The following is a 15,073-nucleotide window of genomic DNA, read 5'->3' on the forward strand; positions in this document are numbered from 1 at the left end:
TCACCCTCAGCGCAACAACAAGTGATGACTAATGGTGTGTCGGTGATGAACGAACGGGTCAAAAGTACTAGTTCTTTTTTGTGATTGGAATGAACGAGGTCATCGACAGTGTCCATCAATCTCGGTCTTTCAGTCAGCTAACCCCACCCACCCACAGATCGAGGCGCGACAATAGGATAAGCCAGGCAAGCACGCAGATAGTCCCCGCCCTGCAAAAGGAATGGTGAAGTGACTCTCCAGCCAATCAAAAGCATTTGCAACTGAACGGGTATTTTGGGGTATTTTATCTCGTTCATTCCGTTCACTAGTTCTTTTGACCCGTTCGTTCATGACCGACACACCACTACTGCAAACCACCACTTAAGGAAAAACATTGTAGACCAGCAATTGATGAGTTGTTCAACATGATGGAAAGACACACATCTGTGATTTAAAGCATCCAGTCATCAAAGCAAAAACATGCAAATGCAGCAACACTGTTGTTCTTAAATGTTTTTTTTATGTTTCTACGTCATTTGTTTGGGCAAACCTTTACTTTTACTTTGTTTTTTAATGACACTTTCCACACATTTACAATGGCCAAATAAAGAAGAAGATTGTTTTTTGTTTGTGTAGCGCCAAAATAAACAGGAGGTTATAGACATTTCTGTGTTCACATGCTACAAACATAACTTTAAATGTAGCATTCGTCAAATAGTTGTGTTCGAAACAGGCTGCTTGGAGTTAAATCACAAGTTATGTACAGTATTTTATTTAGACTAAATCCGAGACCACTGACCATCTCAACATTTCAGGTATCGTCAACTTATTAAGTAATGGTCTCACCTGGGCTACCCCAATGAAAAATTCCTGGCTCCGCCACTGGTGGAACTGGACCATTGTCGCTAAGTGAGAGCTGGATTATGTCGCACAGCTGACTTGGAACGCCTGGAGTGTCTCCCCGGGGAAACTGGAAAAATTGGTTTCCTTAATGAGACTGCTAGCAGAAAATGGATGCATGAATGGATAATAGACGAATAAATAAAAGAAAAACTTGACTGTCTTTGAACAACACTATATTTTTACTTTTACTTTCTGTACTTACATTTAGTATAGCTGCTTTGTTGATGTTTGTTTCCTGTAACAACATTTAACAGGTTCGAAACAAGTCATAGCCAGCCTGTGTAAATACAAAAAAAAAGCCTGTGTAAATACAAACATCACAAACTTTATTGACACATTAGCACAAAGGGTAAAGAACAACAGACTATGAGTCCACAAAAGCAGTTTTCATGTTTTGACAATAAAACGTTGCTGCCAAACAATGTTCCCATGTTCCCACCAACACATTCCTTTTGCAGCTCGACTCCGGGAATTCTCCGGGAATTTTGGGAATGTTTAGAATTGGGGTTCGTCACTTCCGGTTGGGGGTGAAGTTTCAAGATCCGCCTCCAAGTAACAGGAAATGACACCGCGCCCTGTCTCGTCTTTTTTGCAGTCATCTGGTACGCAACAATATGTTCCCGCCGCTTGTGTTGATGCTGCTGCTCGTGCTCGGGCTCGTGGTCCTCGTCCGCCGTCGGAGGAGGTGCGTGCACGCGCGCCAAACAACTTGCTAATTTGTCAAGTAATGTATTTCTGAATGTCAGAGTAGCTTCTTGTTGAAAAGTTCATAACGTGATGACGTCAGACACACAAAGTAATCACTAAGTAAATGATTGATGAATGACAGCAACTACATCCTGACTTGTTTTAGCTGATAAGGACTTTATTAATCATTAATCCTGAATCAGATGAAACAGTTAAATGAATCTACAAACTATAAACAATGATATGCTATGCTGTGTTGGTTTTCTGTGTTTGGCGCAGACGTGACGGCGAGCCACCTCTAATCAATGGCTGGATTCCTTTCATTGGGAAAGCCGTGGAGTTTGGAAAAGATGCTCACAAGTTTCTTGAAGCCCAGAAGAAGAAGTCAGGAGACGTTTTCACTGTTCACATTGCAGGTCGGTGGCGGTGGTGGGAAGGTACGCTAGTCTGGCAGGAAACTAATGTGTGAAGGTTTGTGATGTACAGGTCAATATATGACCTTCATCATGGACCCTCTGATGTACCCGGCCATCATTAAACATGGCCGACAACTCGACTTCCACCAGTTCTCCCAAAAGGTGGCACCATTGACCTTCGGTTACCCGCCCGTCAACAGCGGGAGGTTCCCCGGTCTGGATGAGCAGATCAAACGCTCCTTCCAACTGCTCCAGGGAGATCACCTGACGATGCTGACGGAGAGCATGATGGCCAATCTTATGATGGTCCTTCGCCAGGACCACTTGAACGGTGATGCCACCTGGAGAACGGCCGGCCTGTTTGACTTCTGCCAATCTATCATGTTTGAAGCCACCTTCCTCACCCTGTATGGGCGCCCGGGGAACGCTGTCCGCCACAGTCGCATGGCGGAGCTGAGGGACCAATTTGTCCGCTTTGACGCTGTCTTTCCGCTGCTCATCGCTCAGATTCCCATCTGGCTTTTGGGACGCATACAAAGTGTCAGAGACAAACTGATACGATTCTTCCTGCCGCAGACCACATCCAGTTGGTCCCACGCGTCACACTTCATCCAACGTCGGTCCGAGCTCTTCGAACAGCAGAACTTACTGCGGGACATTGACAAAGCGGGTACGAAACCTGGACTTGCACCAACTGGCTGCATTAGCATTCTGATTATTTTCTTCCTACTGCTTTTCAGCTACTTGCTAGCTACATGACCAGTCAGACAACGAGCTACACAACCAGTACAACACAAGTAACATGACCACCTACACATCTACACCTATGACCTAGCTACAGGACTAGCGACATAATGCTACCTCGGCTTGGTTGTTACATCATCAGTATTTGCAGCCATGTTTTCTCTGCTTACCCAGCACATCACTTCGCCATCCTGTGGGCTTCAGTGGGGAACACGGTCCCGGCCGCCTTCTGGGCTGTCTACCACGTGCTGAGTGAGCCAGCAGCCCTGATGGCGGTCCGTCAGGAGATCCATGACGTCCTGAAGCAGGGTGGTTTGCACTTCAGTGGTGATGCTGATGTGATGATCAGCAAGGATCTTCTGGACAAGCTGTTGTATCTAGGTACGCTACTTCCTGCAGCTTTGCTCGCTATTTCCTCACTCGCGACTTCCTGCAAACTTACGCGCTACGTCCCGAAGCCTTGCTTGCTACTTCCTCTCTTGCTACTTCCTGCGACCATGCTCGGCACTTCCCGTCTCACTACTTCCTGCAGACTCCTTCAGCTATGCCCCTCCTCAGAGAGCGCCATCAAGGAGAGCCTGCGCTTGTCGTCGGCGTCCATGAACATCCGTGTGGTTCAGGAGGACATGTCCCTGTGTCTGGACGCTGAGCGCAACGTGTCGGTCAGAAAGGGTGACGTCATCGTCTTGTACCCTCAGAGCATGCACATGGACGCCACCATTTATGAGGATCCTCAGGTATGGCAGAATGCAGTGGATAATGAGCTTTAATGATCTTTCTTGTCTGCTTGTGTCCCGTCAGAAGTTTCGCTACGACCGCTTCGTACAGCACGGCAAGGAGAAGACGGACTTCTTCAAGGACGGACACAAGCTTCGCTACTTCCTCATGCCTTTTGGATCAGGATCGTCCATGTGTCCTGGACGCTTCTTTGCCATCAACGAGATTAAACAGTTCCTCTGTCTCCTGCTGCTCTACTTTGATCTGGAGCTGGAAGCGGGGCAACCCGCTGCCCGCCTTGACACCAGCAGGGCAGGCCTCGGCATCCTGCAGCCCGTCGACGACGTACGCTTTCACTATCGGCTGCATAGCAACATGTGTTAGCATCATTTATAAGCATTGTTTACACAACTTGGAAAATACACAAAAAAGGGATAATTTTGTTATGTGCCTCACAAATACGAATATGAAAGTCACGTGGAAACAATTTTAATGTTTGTTGAATGTAAAATGTAAAACCTTTTGAATTAACAAATATAATCTGTACTAGAAGATACAATTAACAGAGCTGGAAAGCTAAGATAACATTATCTTCCATGCTGAAAACCTGGGGAGAATATTCTAGCTAAGTTAATAGCATGTGGCTAATGTTAGCATAACACGAAAGCAAAGACTAGAGTGGGAACGATGGGAACAGGAAATCAAGTTCCCAGCAGTATTCCAGAGAAGAAAGAGTCTGGCATGATGCTGATGGCCGAGCCGCTGCTATTGTCCACAAAGACGGACACGTACTCGCCAGCCTACAACACAAACCATGATGAACAAGATCACATCTTCTGATTGGTCCAGGCATTGTTCATTAAGAGTTCTGATGACATAAATAAGGTCATGAATATGCAAATATTAGCATATTTTAGGGATACACTTGGCCTGACAATGTCAACATACTCGACAATTTCTAAGCAGACACTTTCATTAAAAAAAAAAACATGTTTGAGTTTGTATACCACAGTCTCCCATGTTAAGCAAAAGTATAAAATACATAGTCACTGACTTACATTACTGCAATTAACTTTGAGCATTGGTACCTCATTTTCACCAATGATTGGTGCTGAACTTGCTGCTCAGCCAAATGTAACAAGCATAAAATGGTACGGCTCTGTTATTTGTTTTAATGACTTTATTTTATAACTTACATTACTGCAATTAACTTTGAGCATTGGTAACTAATTATCACCGGTTTTCGGCGGTGCTGATGCTAAACTTGCCACTCAGCCAAATGTAACATATATAAAACGATGTAAGTAAAATACATCTCTATTGTACTCTGTCACTGGCATAAAAAAATTTGATGCAAGTCACATAAGTATAGGCAAAAAAATCGGAACTGACCTGCAATGTGCACGTAGCCAAAGATGCCTTATAATGTCAATACAATTATAGTATGCCTCCTCTGTATGGATAGAACATTGTTATATTACAAAATACTACCTATAACCAAAAAAAAGTCCAGTTCAATTTTGGAATGCAACCAATATCTTTGGGGAAAATGTGTCCTGTAAAGTCACAAAAACATATTAACGCTGTGCATATGTTTTGCTTTTTCTTTGGCTTTTTGGCAACATTTATGCTTATGCTGCTGCATTTTAATGGCCCAATGAGAATTCTTTTCATCCAAAGAAAAAGAGACAGGACATTTGGTCAACCTAACATACAGTATGTTAACAGGAACGTCACCTGTAAGAAGAACGTTCCCGTGAGGAAGATCCTGAATGTTCCCACCACACTGGTCACACCTATCACAGACTCTATGGACCTGACACACACACACACACACATATGCTCGCTCAGACAACTGCTCAAGTGCAACTGCAAGTCACGTGCTTAACTCACAGGTTACTCTGGCAGAGGGAATTAAGGCAGATCGCAGCTCTCACGTTGTCTCGAGGCCGCATGTGAACACGGTCACCTGACTCTGTACACACACATACACACATTATATACGTATATACACACATTAACACAACACACAGGTTTCAGCGGTGGCAGTAATGCCTTCCATCCAGCGTGTAGTGACTCACGTAGCAGGACGTTGGCGCTCAGCTGGTAGAAGGCGGCGAGTGGCGCCGTGAAGCGACCTTCGCTGGCGTTGAAGCTTTGACCTCTCTGGAAGCGGATGGCCTGCGGGGGTCAAAGGTCACAATCGGTGCCACTTCAAAAGAGCACTGGAGGGTCGGCGAAGTCACCTGAATGAAGCCGCGAACTTCCAGCAGACTGCGGCGACGGATGCTGACGGCACGTGGGAGGCGGCCAAGGAAGGCGGTGGAGACTTGAGGAGGGCCTTCACACCACATGCACGCCTTTGATGTCACATCTGCATGTACACACTCCATGACATCATCATTCATGTTTACTTGTAGCCTGGCCTAACCAAGCCTAGCTTAACTACCTGCCAGTTTGAGCTGATGCTGTCCAGGTGGGAGGAGAACTTGTGGGCCTGGAGGTCCCTAAAGAACAATGACATCATCAACAACATGACATACATGCGTGTGTGTGATGTTTTCCGGTTGTGACCTTTGAAGTTCTTCTAGAAGCTTCCTTGTTGGAGTTCTTTAGGAACATCAACCAAGAGCTGGCAGGAGACACGTCCTGCACCACACCAAGTCCACAAGTCATACAAACAAAATACAGAAGAAGAAGAAGCAGAAGTTCCCTCCTACCTGACCTTCCTCATACTGGACCACAACCTCCTGACTGCAGCTCATCATCATCATCATCATCATTATTCCCAGGAGGATCCACATGCTATAAGATTACACATTCAAAGTTTATCACACACCAACTTCTCATCCTGTTTGGTTTCTTCTTCTTCTGGCTTGCCTTCACTTTACGGAGTCTATATTTATGCCTGTCTGTCAAGCACAAACTCCTCCCATGCCCGCCCCTTCTGTAGAATTCTGTCAGTAAGATGACACAAAGGGCATAACCTTGGTAGAAGGTCACGTGATCTCCTGTTGCCACATAGAAGGAGATAAGGAGGGCGTGGCCTTCAGTGTGCAAGAATGATGAAAAGCTGATAGACAACTAACACGCTGAATTTGTCTGAGACACGCCCCCTTTGTTGCATCACTCACATGTCATCATTTTCTGATGAAACTGAAAAAATATTACGTCACGTCTCCACCCCGCTGATGCTAACACACACACACGCTCATGGAGGAAAGCTGTGACCTTGACCAGGTGGGGATATGCAGAGTGACCTTCATCAAGGACGGCTTTTGTGGCAGGTACATCTTCCTTTGACCAACCAGGAAGCCTCATTATTGTTACCTGTCCCCTCTGTCCTCTGCCTCCCCTAGGACAAATAACACCCTTGCTTCCTAAGGGTGGAACAACACACTCTACTACAGAATCGTCATGTGTGCACGTGTAGATTTCAGGGAGCTGACGTCCACACTGACTCGGTACACCTGACCAAAGCTGCGGTGGAAGGTAAAATGGGTACGCTGTCCTTCAGGATCCAAACACTCGCTTTAAGGCCTTCAGGTCAGAGGTCACACTGGTAGCACGTTAACATGTCACATTGACTCAACTGGCGGAGGTTTGTCTTCAGTACCGACATCTCATCATCTTTGGGCTTCTTGGAAACTTCAACAGCTTTGGCTGCAATATTACCAATGAGGCTGCACGGTGGCCGAGTGGTTAGCGCGCAGGTTAACTGGAGTTCAATTCCACCCTCTGCAATCTCTGTGTGGAGTTTGCATGTTCTCCCTGTACATGCGTGGGTTTTCTCCGTGGACTCCGGTTTCCTCCCACATTCCAAAAACATGCTAGGTTAATTGGCGACTCCAAATTGTCCATAGGTATGAATGTGAGTGTGAATGGTTGTTTGTCTATATGTGCCCTGTGATTGGCTAGCGAATAGTCCAGGGTGTACCCCGCCTCTCGCCCGAAGACAGCTGGGATAGGCTCCAGCACCCCTGTGACCCTCGTGAAGATAAGCATTAGATAATGAATGAACGTTATCAACGCTAGCCAGTCATTTAGTTGCTGTACCGCCATCTGCCACTAGAGGCCGCCAATCAGAGCAAAAGAATCAACAGCAGCAGCAGTTTGTGTAGTTTAATTGGTGATTATTGCCATAGTTCACACAGGAACATTAGAAGGTATGTGTATGCATTGGGGTTATTATAAATAAAGTCAATTGGCGAGAACAAAACATTTTTAAAAACATTATTTTGAAAGAATTCAAAGTATAAATATTGCACTTCATGCTCATGTTGTGAAAAATAATACACCTGAGGGTACTCGACCAATCAGAGAGCAGCAGCTGTTAATCTTAAAATGTGTATGAGTTGATTGTATGAGTATTTTTAATTAGTATTTTATTACTTTATGAGTATGAAGGTGTTCTCTTGTCGACCTGTATGGCTTTAATAATTGGAAACAAAAACACGATATCACTGGTCATGTGACATCATTTCAGACAAACACATATTGTTCTGCCTTCTTGTAAACGTGTTTGGTCATGTGACAAACAGCCCTTAAAACGCTTCTTACTGTCTGAGGTGTGACATCACAGTGGGCGTGTCTCTTAGAGGCGTGACATCAAAGTGTATTTTTTTGTGTGTGTTCTATCAGGACTTTTCGGGGTGTGTTGTGTTATATTGTGTCGGTCATCTTTGGTCCGAATTCCATCTCATTCAGAACCTGCTTTACCAAAGAGAAATCCCGCCATCATCAGGACGTTGTCACGCATCTTCAACATTGAATGCCGCCATCAGCTGGTCCAAGTCCTCCATGTCGACCGCCTGGAACAATTTAGGTTGATCCATCATAGAGATGGCGATTCGTAATGCGGCCCAGATATTGGCCGACATCTGGTTCTGACTGCAGCTCTGGCTTCGTCTTTGCTGATTCAAAGCGATCAGGAAGTGAGTGATTGCCTCCCTGCAGGCCATACCAGTACCACATGAATGAAACTTAGCAGGAGTTTATCATCCGGGGAATCCTGAAGACGCGGTACCTGTGTGCCCCCAAGTTGATGCAGCTGATGCCCAGGTTGTACCGAGAACGGATGAAACCGGGCTGCAGCTCTAGAGCTCTTGTGTACGCCTCCACCGCCTCTTCACTCCGATTCCCGTTGGCCAATGTAGCGCCAAGACGGTTCCACAGTAGATAGTCCTGCCGAAGAAAAAAAAAAACATTAGATTTTGCTGTCTCATGACGGTGCGTGTGTCCTGATGTCACCTGAGGCGTAACGGACAACGCCTCGCTGAATGCCTCCACCGCCTTGTTGAAGTCACAACTCAGATTGAAGAGAACTCCAAGTCCTGTCTGCAGTTCTGGATCCACACAGTCCACATTCAACTCAACCGCCTCCTGGAAGACAAGCAACACTTCCTGCAGCGAAGGACTGCAAGCACACACACACACACACACACACTAGTTTTATTTGACAGACACATTTCCATAATATGTGTATGTGAATGGACAGACACGTTTACATAATGCATGAGGTCACATGACATGATGTTCTCACCCGGGAGCCGCTGAGGGCTGGATGAGGTGGGCGTAGCGAGGGTTGTGTCTCAACCATTGGTAGAGGGCGCCGCACGCATGGCGTGCCAGGCCGCTGTTGGTGAAGCTTACCGCCACTGCCATGAGGGCCTGAAGGTTGTCGGGGCGGAGCTCCAGACACCTACAAAGAGGGGGCGCAGCATGAGGAGACCCAGCCTGAGGCGCTGGGTTGGAGGGGTTACTGTAGCGACTGTAGACCCACCTCTGCAGCGATGCAATGGCGGCCTGTTCGTTCTCGTTCTCGGCTTGAGTCGTTCCCAGAACCTGCCACGCCTGATGGGGGAGGGGGCAAGGTCACAGGTCAAGTCAAACACAGTGAGAGGAGGGCCGTGGTCAGAAGACCACAAGCAGCTCACCTCCGAGTCCAACGGGTCCTGCAATATGGCCGCCTCCAGCAACAGGACGGCGTCATTCAAGTCACCCTCGCCAACTTTCTCCTGCGCTTCAGCAAAGGCGGCACCGCGGTCTTTGTACGGATTGTTGGCGCTGAAACTGTAAGCCTGCCAGACACATAGTGGCATGCTTTTATTATTTGTAAAATGTCCACTTATTTTTAAAACATTGATATTTCTTCTAAGCACGATATCAAAAACAAGCATATCGTTCATATCGATATAGACTGGATTTGTGCCATACCGACCCAATAAGCAAGAGTGCAGCTATGGATGTTCATCTTGTCACGTTTGTAGCTTGCCGCTTGCGTACTAAAGGATACGTAGCAGGAGTGAATAGTGAAAAAGACGGTATAAAGGTTACTGTATAAAGACAGTGTCAACCATGTTTACCATTTGTTGTCATGGGGAATGGTGTGATGGAAGTGCTAACGGTGCTAACTTGGCTTCAGTGAGACTACCGTTAGTGGAGCGGTGAAATTATCAATTCATCCATTTTCTATGCCGCTTATCCTCAGTAGGGTCGCAGGTATGATGGAGCCGATGCTAAATGTCTTTTAGCGAGAGGCGGGGTACACCCTGGACTGGTCGCCAGCCAATCACAGGGCACATATAGACAAACAACCATTCACACTCACATTCATACCTATGGACAATTTGGAGTCGCTAATTAACCTAGCATGTTTTTGGAATGTGGGAGGAAACCGGAGTACCCGGAGAAAAGCCATGCACGCATGAACAACATACAAACTTCACACAGAGATGTCTGAGTGTCCCACTACAAACTGTGAATACATCACAGCACGGATATGCCTCACTCTTATGACAGACCCTGAACACACCACTGAAACTATTACTACAGACCTTAACCTCACCATTGCACTAACAAGTCAAACTTGAACTCAGCACAGATGACTGTCACATGACCTAATGAGAGGCCTACAGATGGTTGTCGCCGTGGTGACATCAGACATTCTTTATTGGCACTGTACCTCTCCCACAGGTGAGGTCGTAGATGGAGTTAGCCTCTGATCCTGTGTCTCCTCCAGCCAGTTCCTGCGAGCAAGCTCCTCCCACTCGGCCTGCATCTTGTCCCAGAATTGTGTGTCTGACTGAAACATGTACACACACACACACACAATCACAGGTGAGATGTGTTGAGGAAGACGATGACGATTATGTGCCAGGAAGTACATCATCTGTAGGGTTCGGCATTGTTTGAATTTGAGTGATTCCGGTTCAGATTCCAATTCTTCATTTCGACTCCGGTTACAAACGATTCTCAATTACGATTCTTTTTAGAGGCAGGATCAGAAAATGTTTGCATGGTTTAAATTAGGACGCTAACCAAAGTTCTTTGATGAACTGTCTGTGGTTAGCGCGCAGGCCTCACAGCTAGGAGACCCGAGTTCAATTCCACTCTCGGCCATCTCTGTGTGGAGTTTACATGTTCTCCCTGTGCATGGTGGGTTTTCTCCGGGGACTCCGGTTTCCTCCCAGATTCCAAAAACATGCTAGGTTAATTGGCGACTCCAAATTGTCCATAGGTATGAATGTGAGTGTGAATGGTTGTTTGTCTATATGTGCCCTGTGATTGGCTGGCCACCAGTCCAGGGTGTACCCCGCCTCTCGGAATTGGAATGTCAGACCCGGTTCTCATCATAAATTACGACGTGTAATGTGATAGTGTATGTGTGTACCTCCACAGCAGCCTTGGCTCTCACAAACTCATCCTCCAGTGACTCACTTTTGGCCAGCAGGGAGCGAGTCCGTCGACAACACATGGATGTGCCGCCATCCTGCACATGCACATACAAGACAAACTGCTTTGTGCGAGGTTCTCTAAACTACTCACAGTTATGCACTATTGTAGTCCTGTTGTCAAGGCGACTGGTTTATATCGTGTCATACGACCTGTCTGGACGACTCTAAGTCCAAATCATCCAAACTGCGAGCATCCAACAACTTCTTCACATGAGGGGCGCTTTTAAATGAAGACGAGACAGTCTGTATGTTAGCTTATTAGACTGTGTAACTAAAGTAGTATTTATTTTTGTAAGTGGTTTAGATCAGAGGTGCACAAACTGTGGCCCACAGGCCACATCAAGTCCACCAGGTCAGATTAAATCTTTAACATTGAAGCTGTGTAGGGCAACATGTGCAGTGTTTATGGCGCTTGTAAATTACAGTTTAAGTTAGGCGTTAGCTCTTGTAGCAGTAGCAGTTCATTTACAATATGTACTTATGAGTACATACTTGTGAGTATGTCGTTCTTTTTGATGACCAACCATATGTGGACAACCCCACTTTTTTTTACCCTGATGTGGCCTGCGAGTTTGCCCATCCCTGGTTTAGATAAAGATCACGTGTTTTACCACAGCGATTTGCCAGACGTATCGCAGGAATGGCCTCGTGTTTCACACTTCCTCCCGTCGTCACCCAGGTGCGTGTTGGACTCATGTCGTGTGTCCAATACTTAAAAGACAGCAGATTAGGAAGTGCTGAAGCGGAATGTTTTACCGTGATCCGACTAAAAGGGTTGTTTGTCACGGGCCAGCGAATTGAAAGCCGTGATTGGATTACTTCCTGTCTGGGACGCCTTCAAATACTTCCTGACCTGTTCAAATGAGTCACTAGCTGTCCTCTTTTAAATTTACCTGAGACCGATGAGGTCTTTTCCGGTGTTCCATGACCAGCAGGAAGATGATCCACATCCAACCGGTTTGGTTCTGTATGCTCAGATCCGGCGCTTTCTGCCCTTCTCAAGTCATTCCCGCCTCCGTCCTCAGCTTCACTGAAGTCCACCAGGTCCACAACTGTGGACATGAGCAAATGACGCTCCTCCATCAACAGCCAGTTCTGATCCTGTGTGCCATCATTTCACAGTGACTGGTGACATGACATGAGCTAACCCACTAGCAAGTTGTCAAATTGTACCTGAGGTGTCGGAGGATAGGGGGCACACGGAGGTGGAGTCACCGCAGCTCTCCGACAGGAAGTCATCAATGGAGGGACTCAGAAGTGGTCGGCTCTCTTGATGCTCGGCGACCAACTGGAAGCAAAAAGCAGAACCCTATCAACGACGTTCCCAAAGAAGCTAGCACTTCAGCACTTGCAGGTAAGTAGAAGAACAACCAAACTCCACTGGGAGTCTTCTTGGGTCAGAGCACCAGTTGACTTTCAAAAGGACGTTTAGATGTCCCTCATGAGCCTGGATGAAGTGTCTGACTGGTCCTTTGGTCATGAGGACCAATCATCAAAACAAAACTGGGACGATATATCAGATGTTTCATCTCTGCAGCTCTTGGACGGAGGTTCAGATGATTCTGATGGTCTTATGTTGAGAAGACCAACAAAGACGTAGGTCACCTTGATCGTGACACAAGTTCTCTTCCAAGTTTGTCCACATGGAGAAGAAATACGAGCTGGTGTGGCAAGACAGTAAAAACATCAAAACAAAAACAAGACAACAGAGGATGGAGACAGAAGGTGCGTGCTCATCATCTCCATGTTCTTTTGCTTAACCTTGTCAGGGTCAAAGGTGAGCTGAAGCCTATCCCAGTGGGTGACATGTGGACGGACATAGTATGGACAATGAGGACTAGCGTCCAGTCAAATCTGAGTGATGAGCAGAGGCAGCATGCTATTTACGAGATAACATGCTATTAGTTAATCCACCTTCAGTGCAGTAAATGAAAGAGAAGGACATTAAACGATGCTGTCGTCATGCCAACCTTGGTTGTCCCGGCGAGGAGGGGGACCCCTTCGGCAGACCTCTTTTTAGCAGGACGCTCCATCAGCACCATGGCAACGACACTTTGCCCTTTCCCCTATGACACATGGACACGACGCCGTCTGTCTTCACGTATTTTCTTGACCTTGTCCAGGGGGCCCCGCCCCCCCAAAAGGCAATGCAGACAGCAACAGGAAGTAATGACACCAAACAGGAAGTGGACTCAATGGTTTCATTACTATCGCCATAAACCCTGGCTCCTCCCACACACGGAGGCGGAGCCAATTATCAGCTAATCGAGTGATCGATTAAAGCAAACATTGATAAAGTCATGTGATGATGATCTCACCTGGACCTGATACATGGCTCTCTTTTAGGCGGGGATCATTCCTTGAAAGCCAATAAAAAACGTTCCGTTCTGATTCCGGTTCCGGAATCCCACGAGGTCCACTCTAGGCGGTCCGTTTGGTTCTGAGCTCTTCAACCGCGCAGAGTCTTCTGCTCTTGCTCGGCTGCGGAGGGCGGGATGACAACAAACCGACAAGAGCCGAGTACTGCCGAACTCTTCCGAGGTCGGAAAGCCCCGCCTCGCTTCGGAGCGTCAATTCCTGTTGGGAACGTCACAGTTAAAACACTGGACAGCGACGCTTTAGAAGCTATTTAGAAGATGTACAGTCATCGACAAATATTTGTGTGTATAAGTGATGTGCTTCTGTAACCGCTGCTTAATTTTTTGTATTTTGTGATCCCCTTAAAAAAATTTCAGTTTTAAACGTACATGTAAAATCTAACCATCCATTTGTACCACTTGTCCAAACACGTCGTCACGTTTTCTAAAATAGGCTACTAAGGCAGCTGAGATATTCAAACAACATTTAAGTCACACATTATTGTTTACATATCATTACATATGTTTGTCGGTGTTGAAAAGAGACTAAAAGTGAGTTTGCTGCAGAAATAAGACAAGAACTACCACCCCAGCAGAAGGGCTAAAGGGTCGTAAGAGACAGCCACTGTTAGCAAGCTACCGAGCTAGCTAGCCTCTCCCGTTTACTTAATCTAATCTAAACCTTTTTCAAACAAAACGGGAAAGAAGTACAATCAAGCCAAAAATTACCACTTCCACACAAAACGAGAGGAGAACCTTTTTTTTCCCCACTGGATCTCAGTCATAGCATGTTGCCTTGGCTCTCTGTGTAGTGCAAAAGTGCTGTTAGGCTAATTGGCATCGTGGGTAATAAGTTAGCACTTAGCACATGGGAATTGTGGTTTGAATCTAGACATGGAACGTTATTTATACACAGTTCAGATTTTCATCCAGTTGGCTGATTTGACATTGACATGATGTCTAATGAGGATAAGTGGCATAGAAAATGAATGGATGAAAGATGTTTCATGTATTGTCTGGTATGTTTTATCACTACCACAGATAGACTTATACAATGTATGCATTTATTTCAACAGCAGCCGCCCTGATGGCTCAAATGTGCATTTTGTCCTAAGAAAGACCCTTAGCTTCCCTGCAATGTCTCCGGGTTAGACTCACAAATTGCTATTAGATTTACAAAACGTATTAAAAATATATCAAACAGAACAAATCAGACAGAATAGGAGCACCGGATGGCCAAAGCTCTTTCCATGTCCTCCTGAGGTCCTGACGAAGTGAAAGAGAGTTTGCTCCCGATCGATCCCTTCATTGTGCTGAAATAGTTGTTTTGCCAGACTGATTGGTGCCAGTGTCTCCAAAGATAACTCTTCATCATTCCTTGACAAAGCTTGTGTTACAAGGTGATAAACTGGCATCTCTGCTGATGCAATGCCCCTTTCTGCACAAACAGTACATACTCCCAAGGCTGTCCTGCTTGTCTTGACTGATATGAGCTTAAGTTAGTTTCGCATGACCTTTGACACCATTGCATGTT

The 15,073-nt window shown here is 46.1% G+C and overlaps 3 protein-coding genes across 5 annotated transcripts; 1 reads left to right on the top strand and 2 right to left on the bottom strand.

Moving 5' to 3' along the window:
* The first annotated feature begins 1,459 nt into the window (after positions 1 to 1,459).
* Positions 1,460 to 4,957, top strand: cyp7b1 (cytochrome P450, family 7, subfamily B, polypeptide 1). Of its 2 annotated transcripts, none has more exons than XM_078791470.1 (6): positions 1,460 to 1,567; positions 1,849 to 1,985; positions 2,056 to 2,655; positions 2,904 to 3,110; positions 3,288 to 3,466; positions 3,534 to 4,957. In XM_078791470.1, the coding sequence occupies exons 1-6, from the start codon at positions 1,497 to 1,499 to the stop codon at positions 3,828 to 3,830; spliced, it is 1,491 nt and encodes a 496-aa protein (XP_078647596.1). In that variant the 5' UTR covers positions 1,460 to 1,496; the 3' UTR covers positions 3,831 to 4,957. The 2 variants fall into 2 exon arrangements, with proteins under 2 accessions (XP_078647596.1, XP_057923127.2); XM_058067144.2 differs by having other exon boundaries at positions 3,531 to 4,955.
* LOC131125520 (erythroferrone) lies at positions 2,885 to 6,359 on the bottom strand. Its single transcript, XM_058067145.2, has 8 exons — positions 6,167 to 6,359; positions 6,021 to 6,095; positions 5,896 to 5,953; positions 5,693 to 5,820; positions 5,528 to 5,627; positions 5,340 to 5,421; positions 5,184 to 5,262; positions 2,885 to 4,246 (listed from the first exon to the last, which is right to left on the bottom strand). The coding sequence occupies exons 1-8, from the start codon at positions 6,248 to 6,250 to the stop codon at positions 4,148 to 4,150; spliced, it is 705 nt and encodes a 234-aa protein (XP_057923128.2). The 5' UTR covers positions 6,251 to 6,359; the 3' UTR covers positions 2,885 to 4,147.
* Positions 6,360 to 7,553: 1,194 nt separating this feature from the next.
* pex5lb (peroxisomal biogenesis factor 5-like b) lies at positions 7,554 to 13,850 on the bottom strand. Of its 2 annotated transcripts, XM_058066873.2 has the most exons (14): positions 13,501 to 13,850; positions 13,153 to 13,248; positions 12,356 to 12,470; positions 12,076 to 12,234; positions 11,794 to 11,893; positions 11,333 to 11,402; positions 11,119 to 11,217; positions 10,411 to 10,530; positions 9,383 to 9,526; positions 9,229 to 9,299; positions 8,989 to 9,147; positions 8,697 to 8,862; positions 8,473 to 8,630; positions 7,554 to 8,396 (listed from the first exon to the last, which is right to left on the bottom strand). In XM_058066873.2, the coding sequence occupies exons 1-14, from the start codon at positions 13,513 to 13,515 to the stop codon at positions 8,198 to 8,200; spliced, it is 1,671 nt and encodes a 556-aa protein (XP_057922856.2). In that variant the 5' UTR covers positions 13,516 to 13,850; the 3' UTR covers positions 7,554 to 8,197. The 2 variants fall into 2 exon arrangements, with proteins under 2 accessions (XP_057922856.2, XP_078647599.1); XM_078791473.1 differs by lacking the exon at positions 13,153 to 13,248 and having other exon boundaries at positions 13,501 to 13,849.
* Positions 13,851 to 15,073: the final 1,223 nt, after the last annotated feature.

This window comes from Doryrhamphus excisus, linkage group LG6 (genome assembly GCF_037039965.1).
Source record: "Doryrhamphus excisus strain RoL-2023G ecotype Guam linkage group LG6, RoL_Dexc_Guam_v1.1, whole genome shotgun sequence".
NCBI lineage: Eukaryota > Metazoa > Chordata > Actinopteri > Syngnathiformes > Syngnathidae > Doryrhamphus > Doryrhamphus excisus.

What these genes read in the sequence shown, in the direction of transcription:
- cyp7b1 (XM_058067144.2), top strand. Translation starts at nt 1,497, where the DNA reads ATGTTCCCGCCGCTTGTGTTGATGCTGCTGCTCGTGCTCGGGCTCGTG. An exon ending in TTTCACTGTTCACATTGCAG is followed by an intron (nt 1,986 to 2,055) that starts GTCGGTGGCGGT and finishes TGTGATGTACAG; the next exon opens with GTCAATATATGACCTTCATC. An exon ending in CCATTTATGAGGATCCTCAG is followed by an intron (nt 3,467 to 3,530) that starts GTATGGCAGAAT and finishes GTGTCCCGTCAG; the next exon opens with AAGTTTCGCTACGACCGCTT.
- LOC131125520 (XM_058067145.2), bottom strand. Translation starts at nt 6,250, where the DNA reads ATGTGGATCCTCCTGGGAATAATGATGATGATGATGATGATGAGCTGC. An exon ending in TCCAGTATGAGGAAGGTCAG is followed by an intron (nt 6,096 to 6,166) that starts GTAGGAGGGAAC and finishes GGTGTGGTGCAG; the next exon opens with GACGTGTCTCCTGCCAGCTC. An exon ending in GCATCAGCTCAAACTGGCAG is followed by an intron (nt 5,821 to 5,895) that starts GTAGTTAAGCTA and finishes GTGTACATGCAG; the next exon opens with ATGTGACATCAAAGGCGTGC.
- pex5lb (XM_058066873.2), bottom strand. An exon ending in ACGTCTGGCAAATCGCTGTG is followed by an intron (nt 11,403 to 11,793) that starts GTAAAACACGTG and finishes TTCATTTAAAAG; the next exon opens with CGCCCCTCATGTGAAGAAGT. An exon ending in GAGCCAAGGCTGCTGTGGAG is followed by an intron (nt 10,531 to 11,118) that starts GTACACACATAC and finishes TACATGTTTCAG; the next exon opens with TCAGACACACAATTCTGGGA.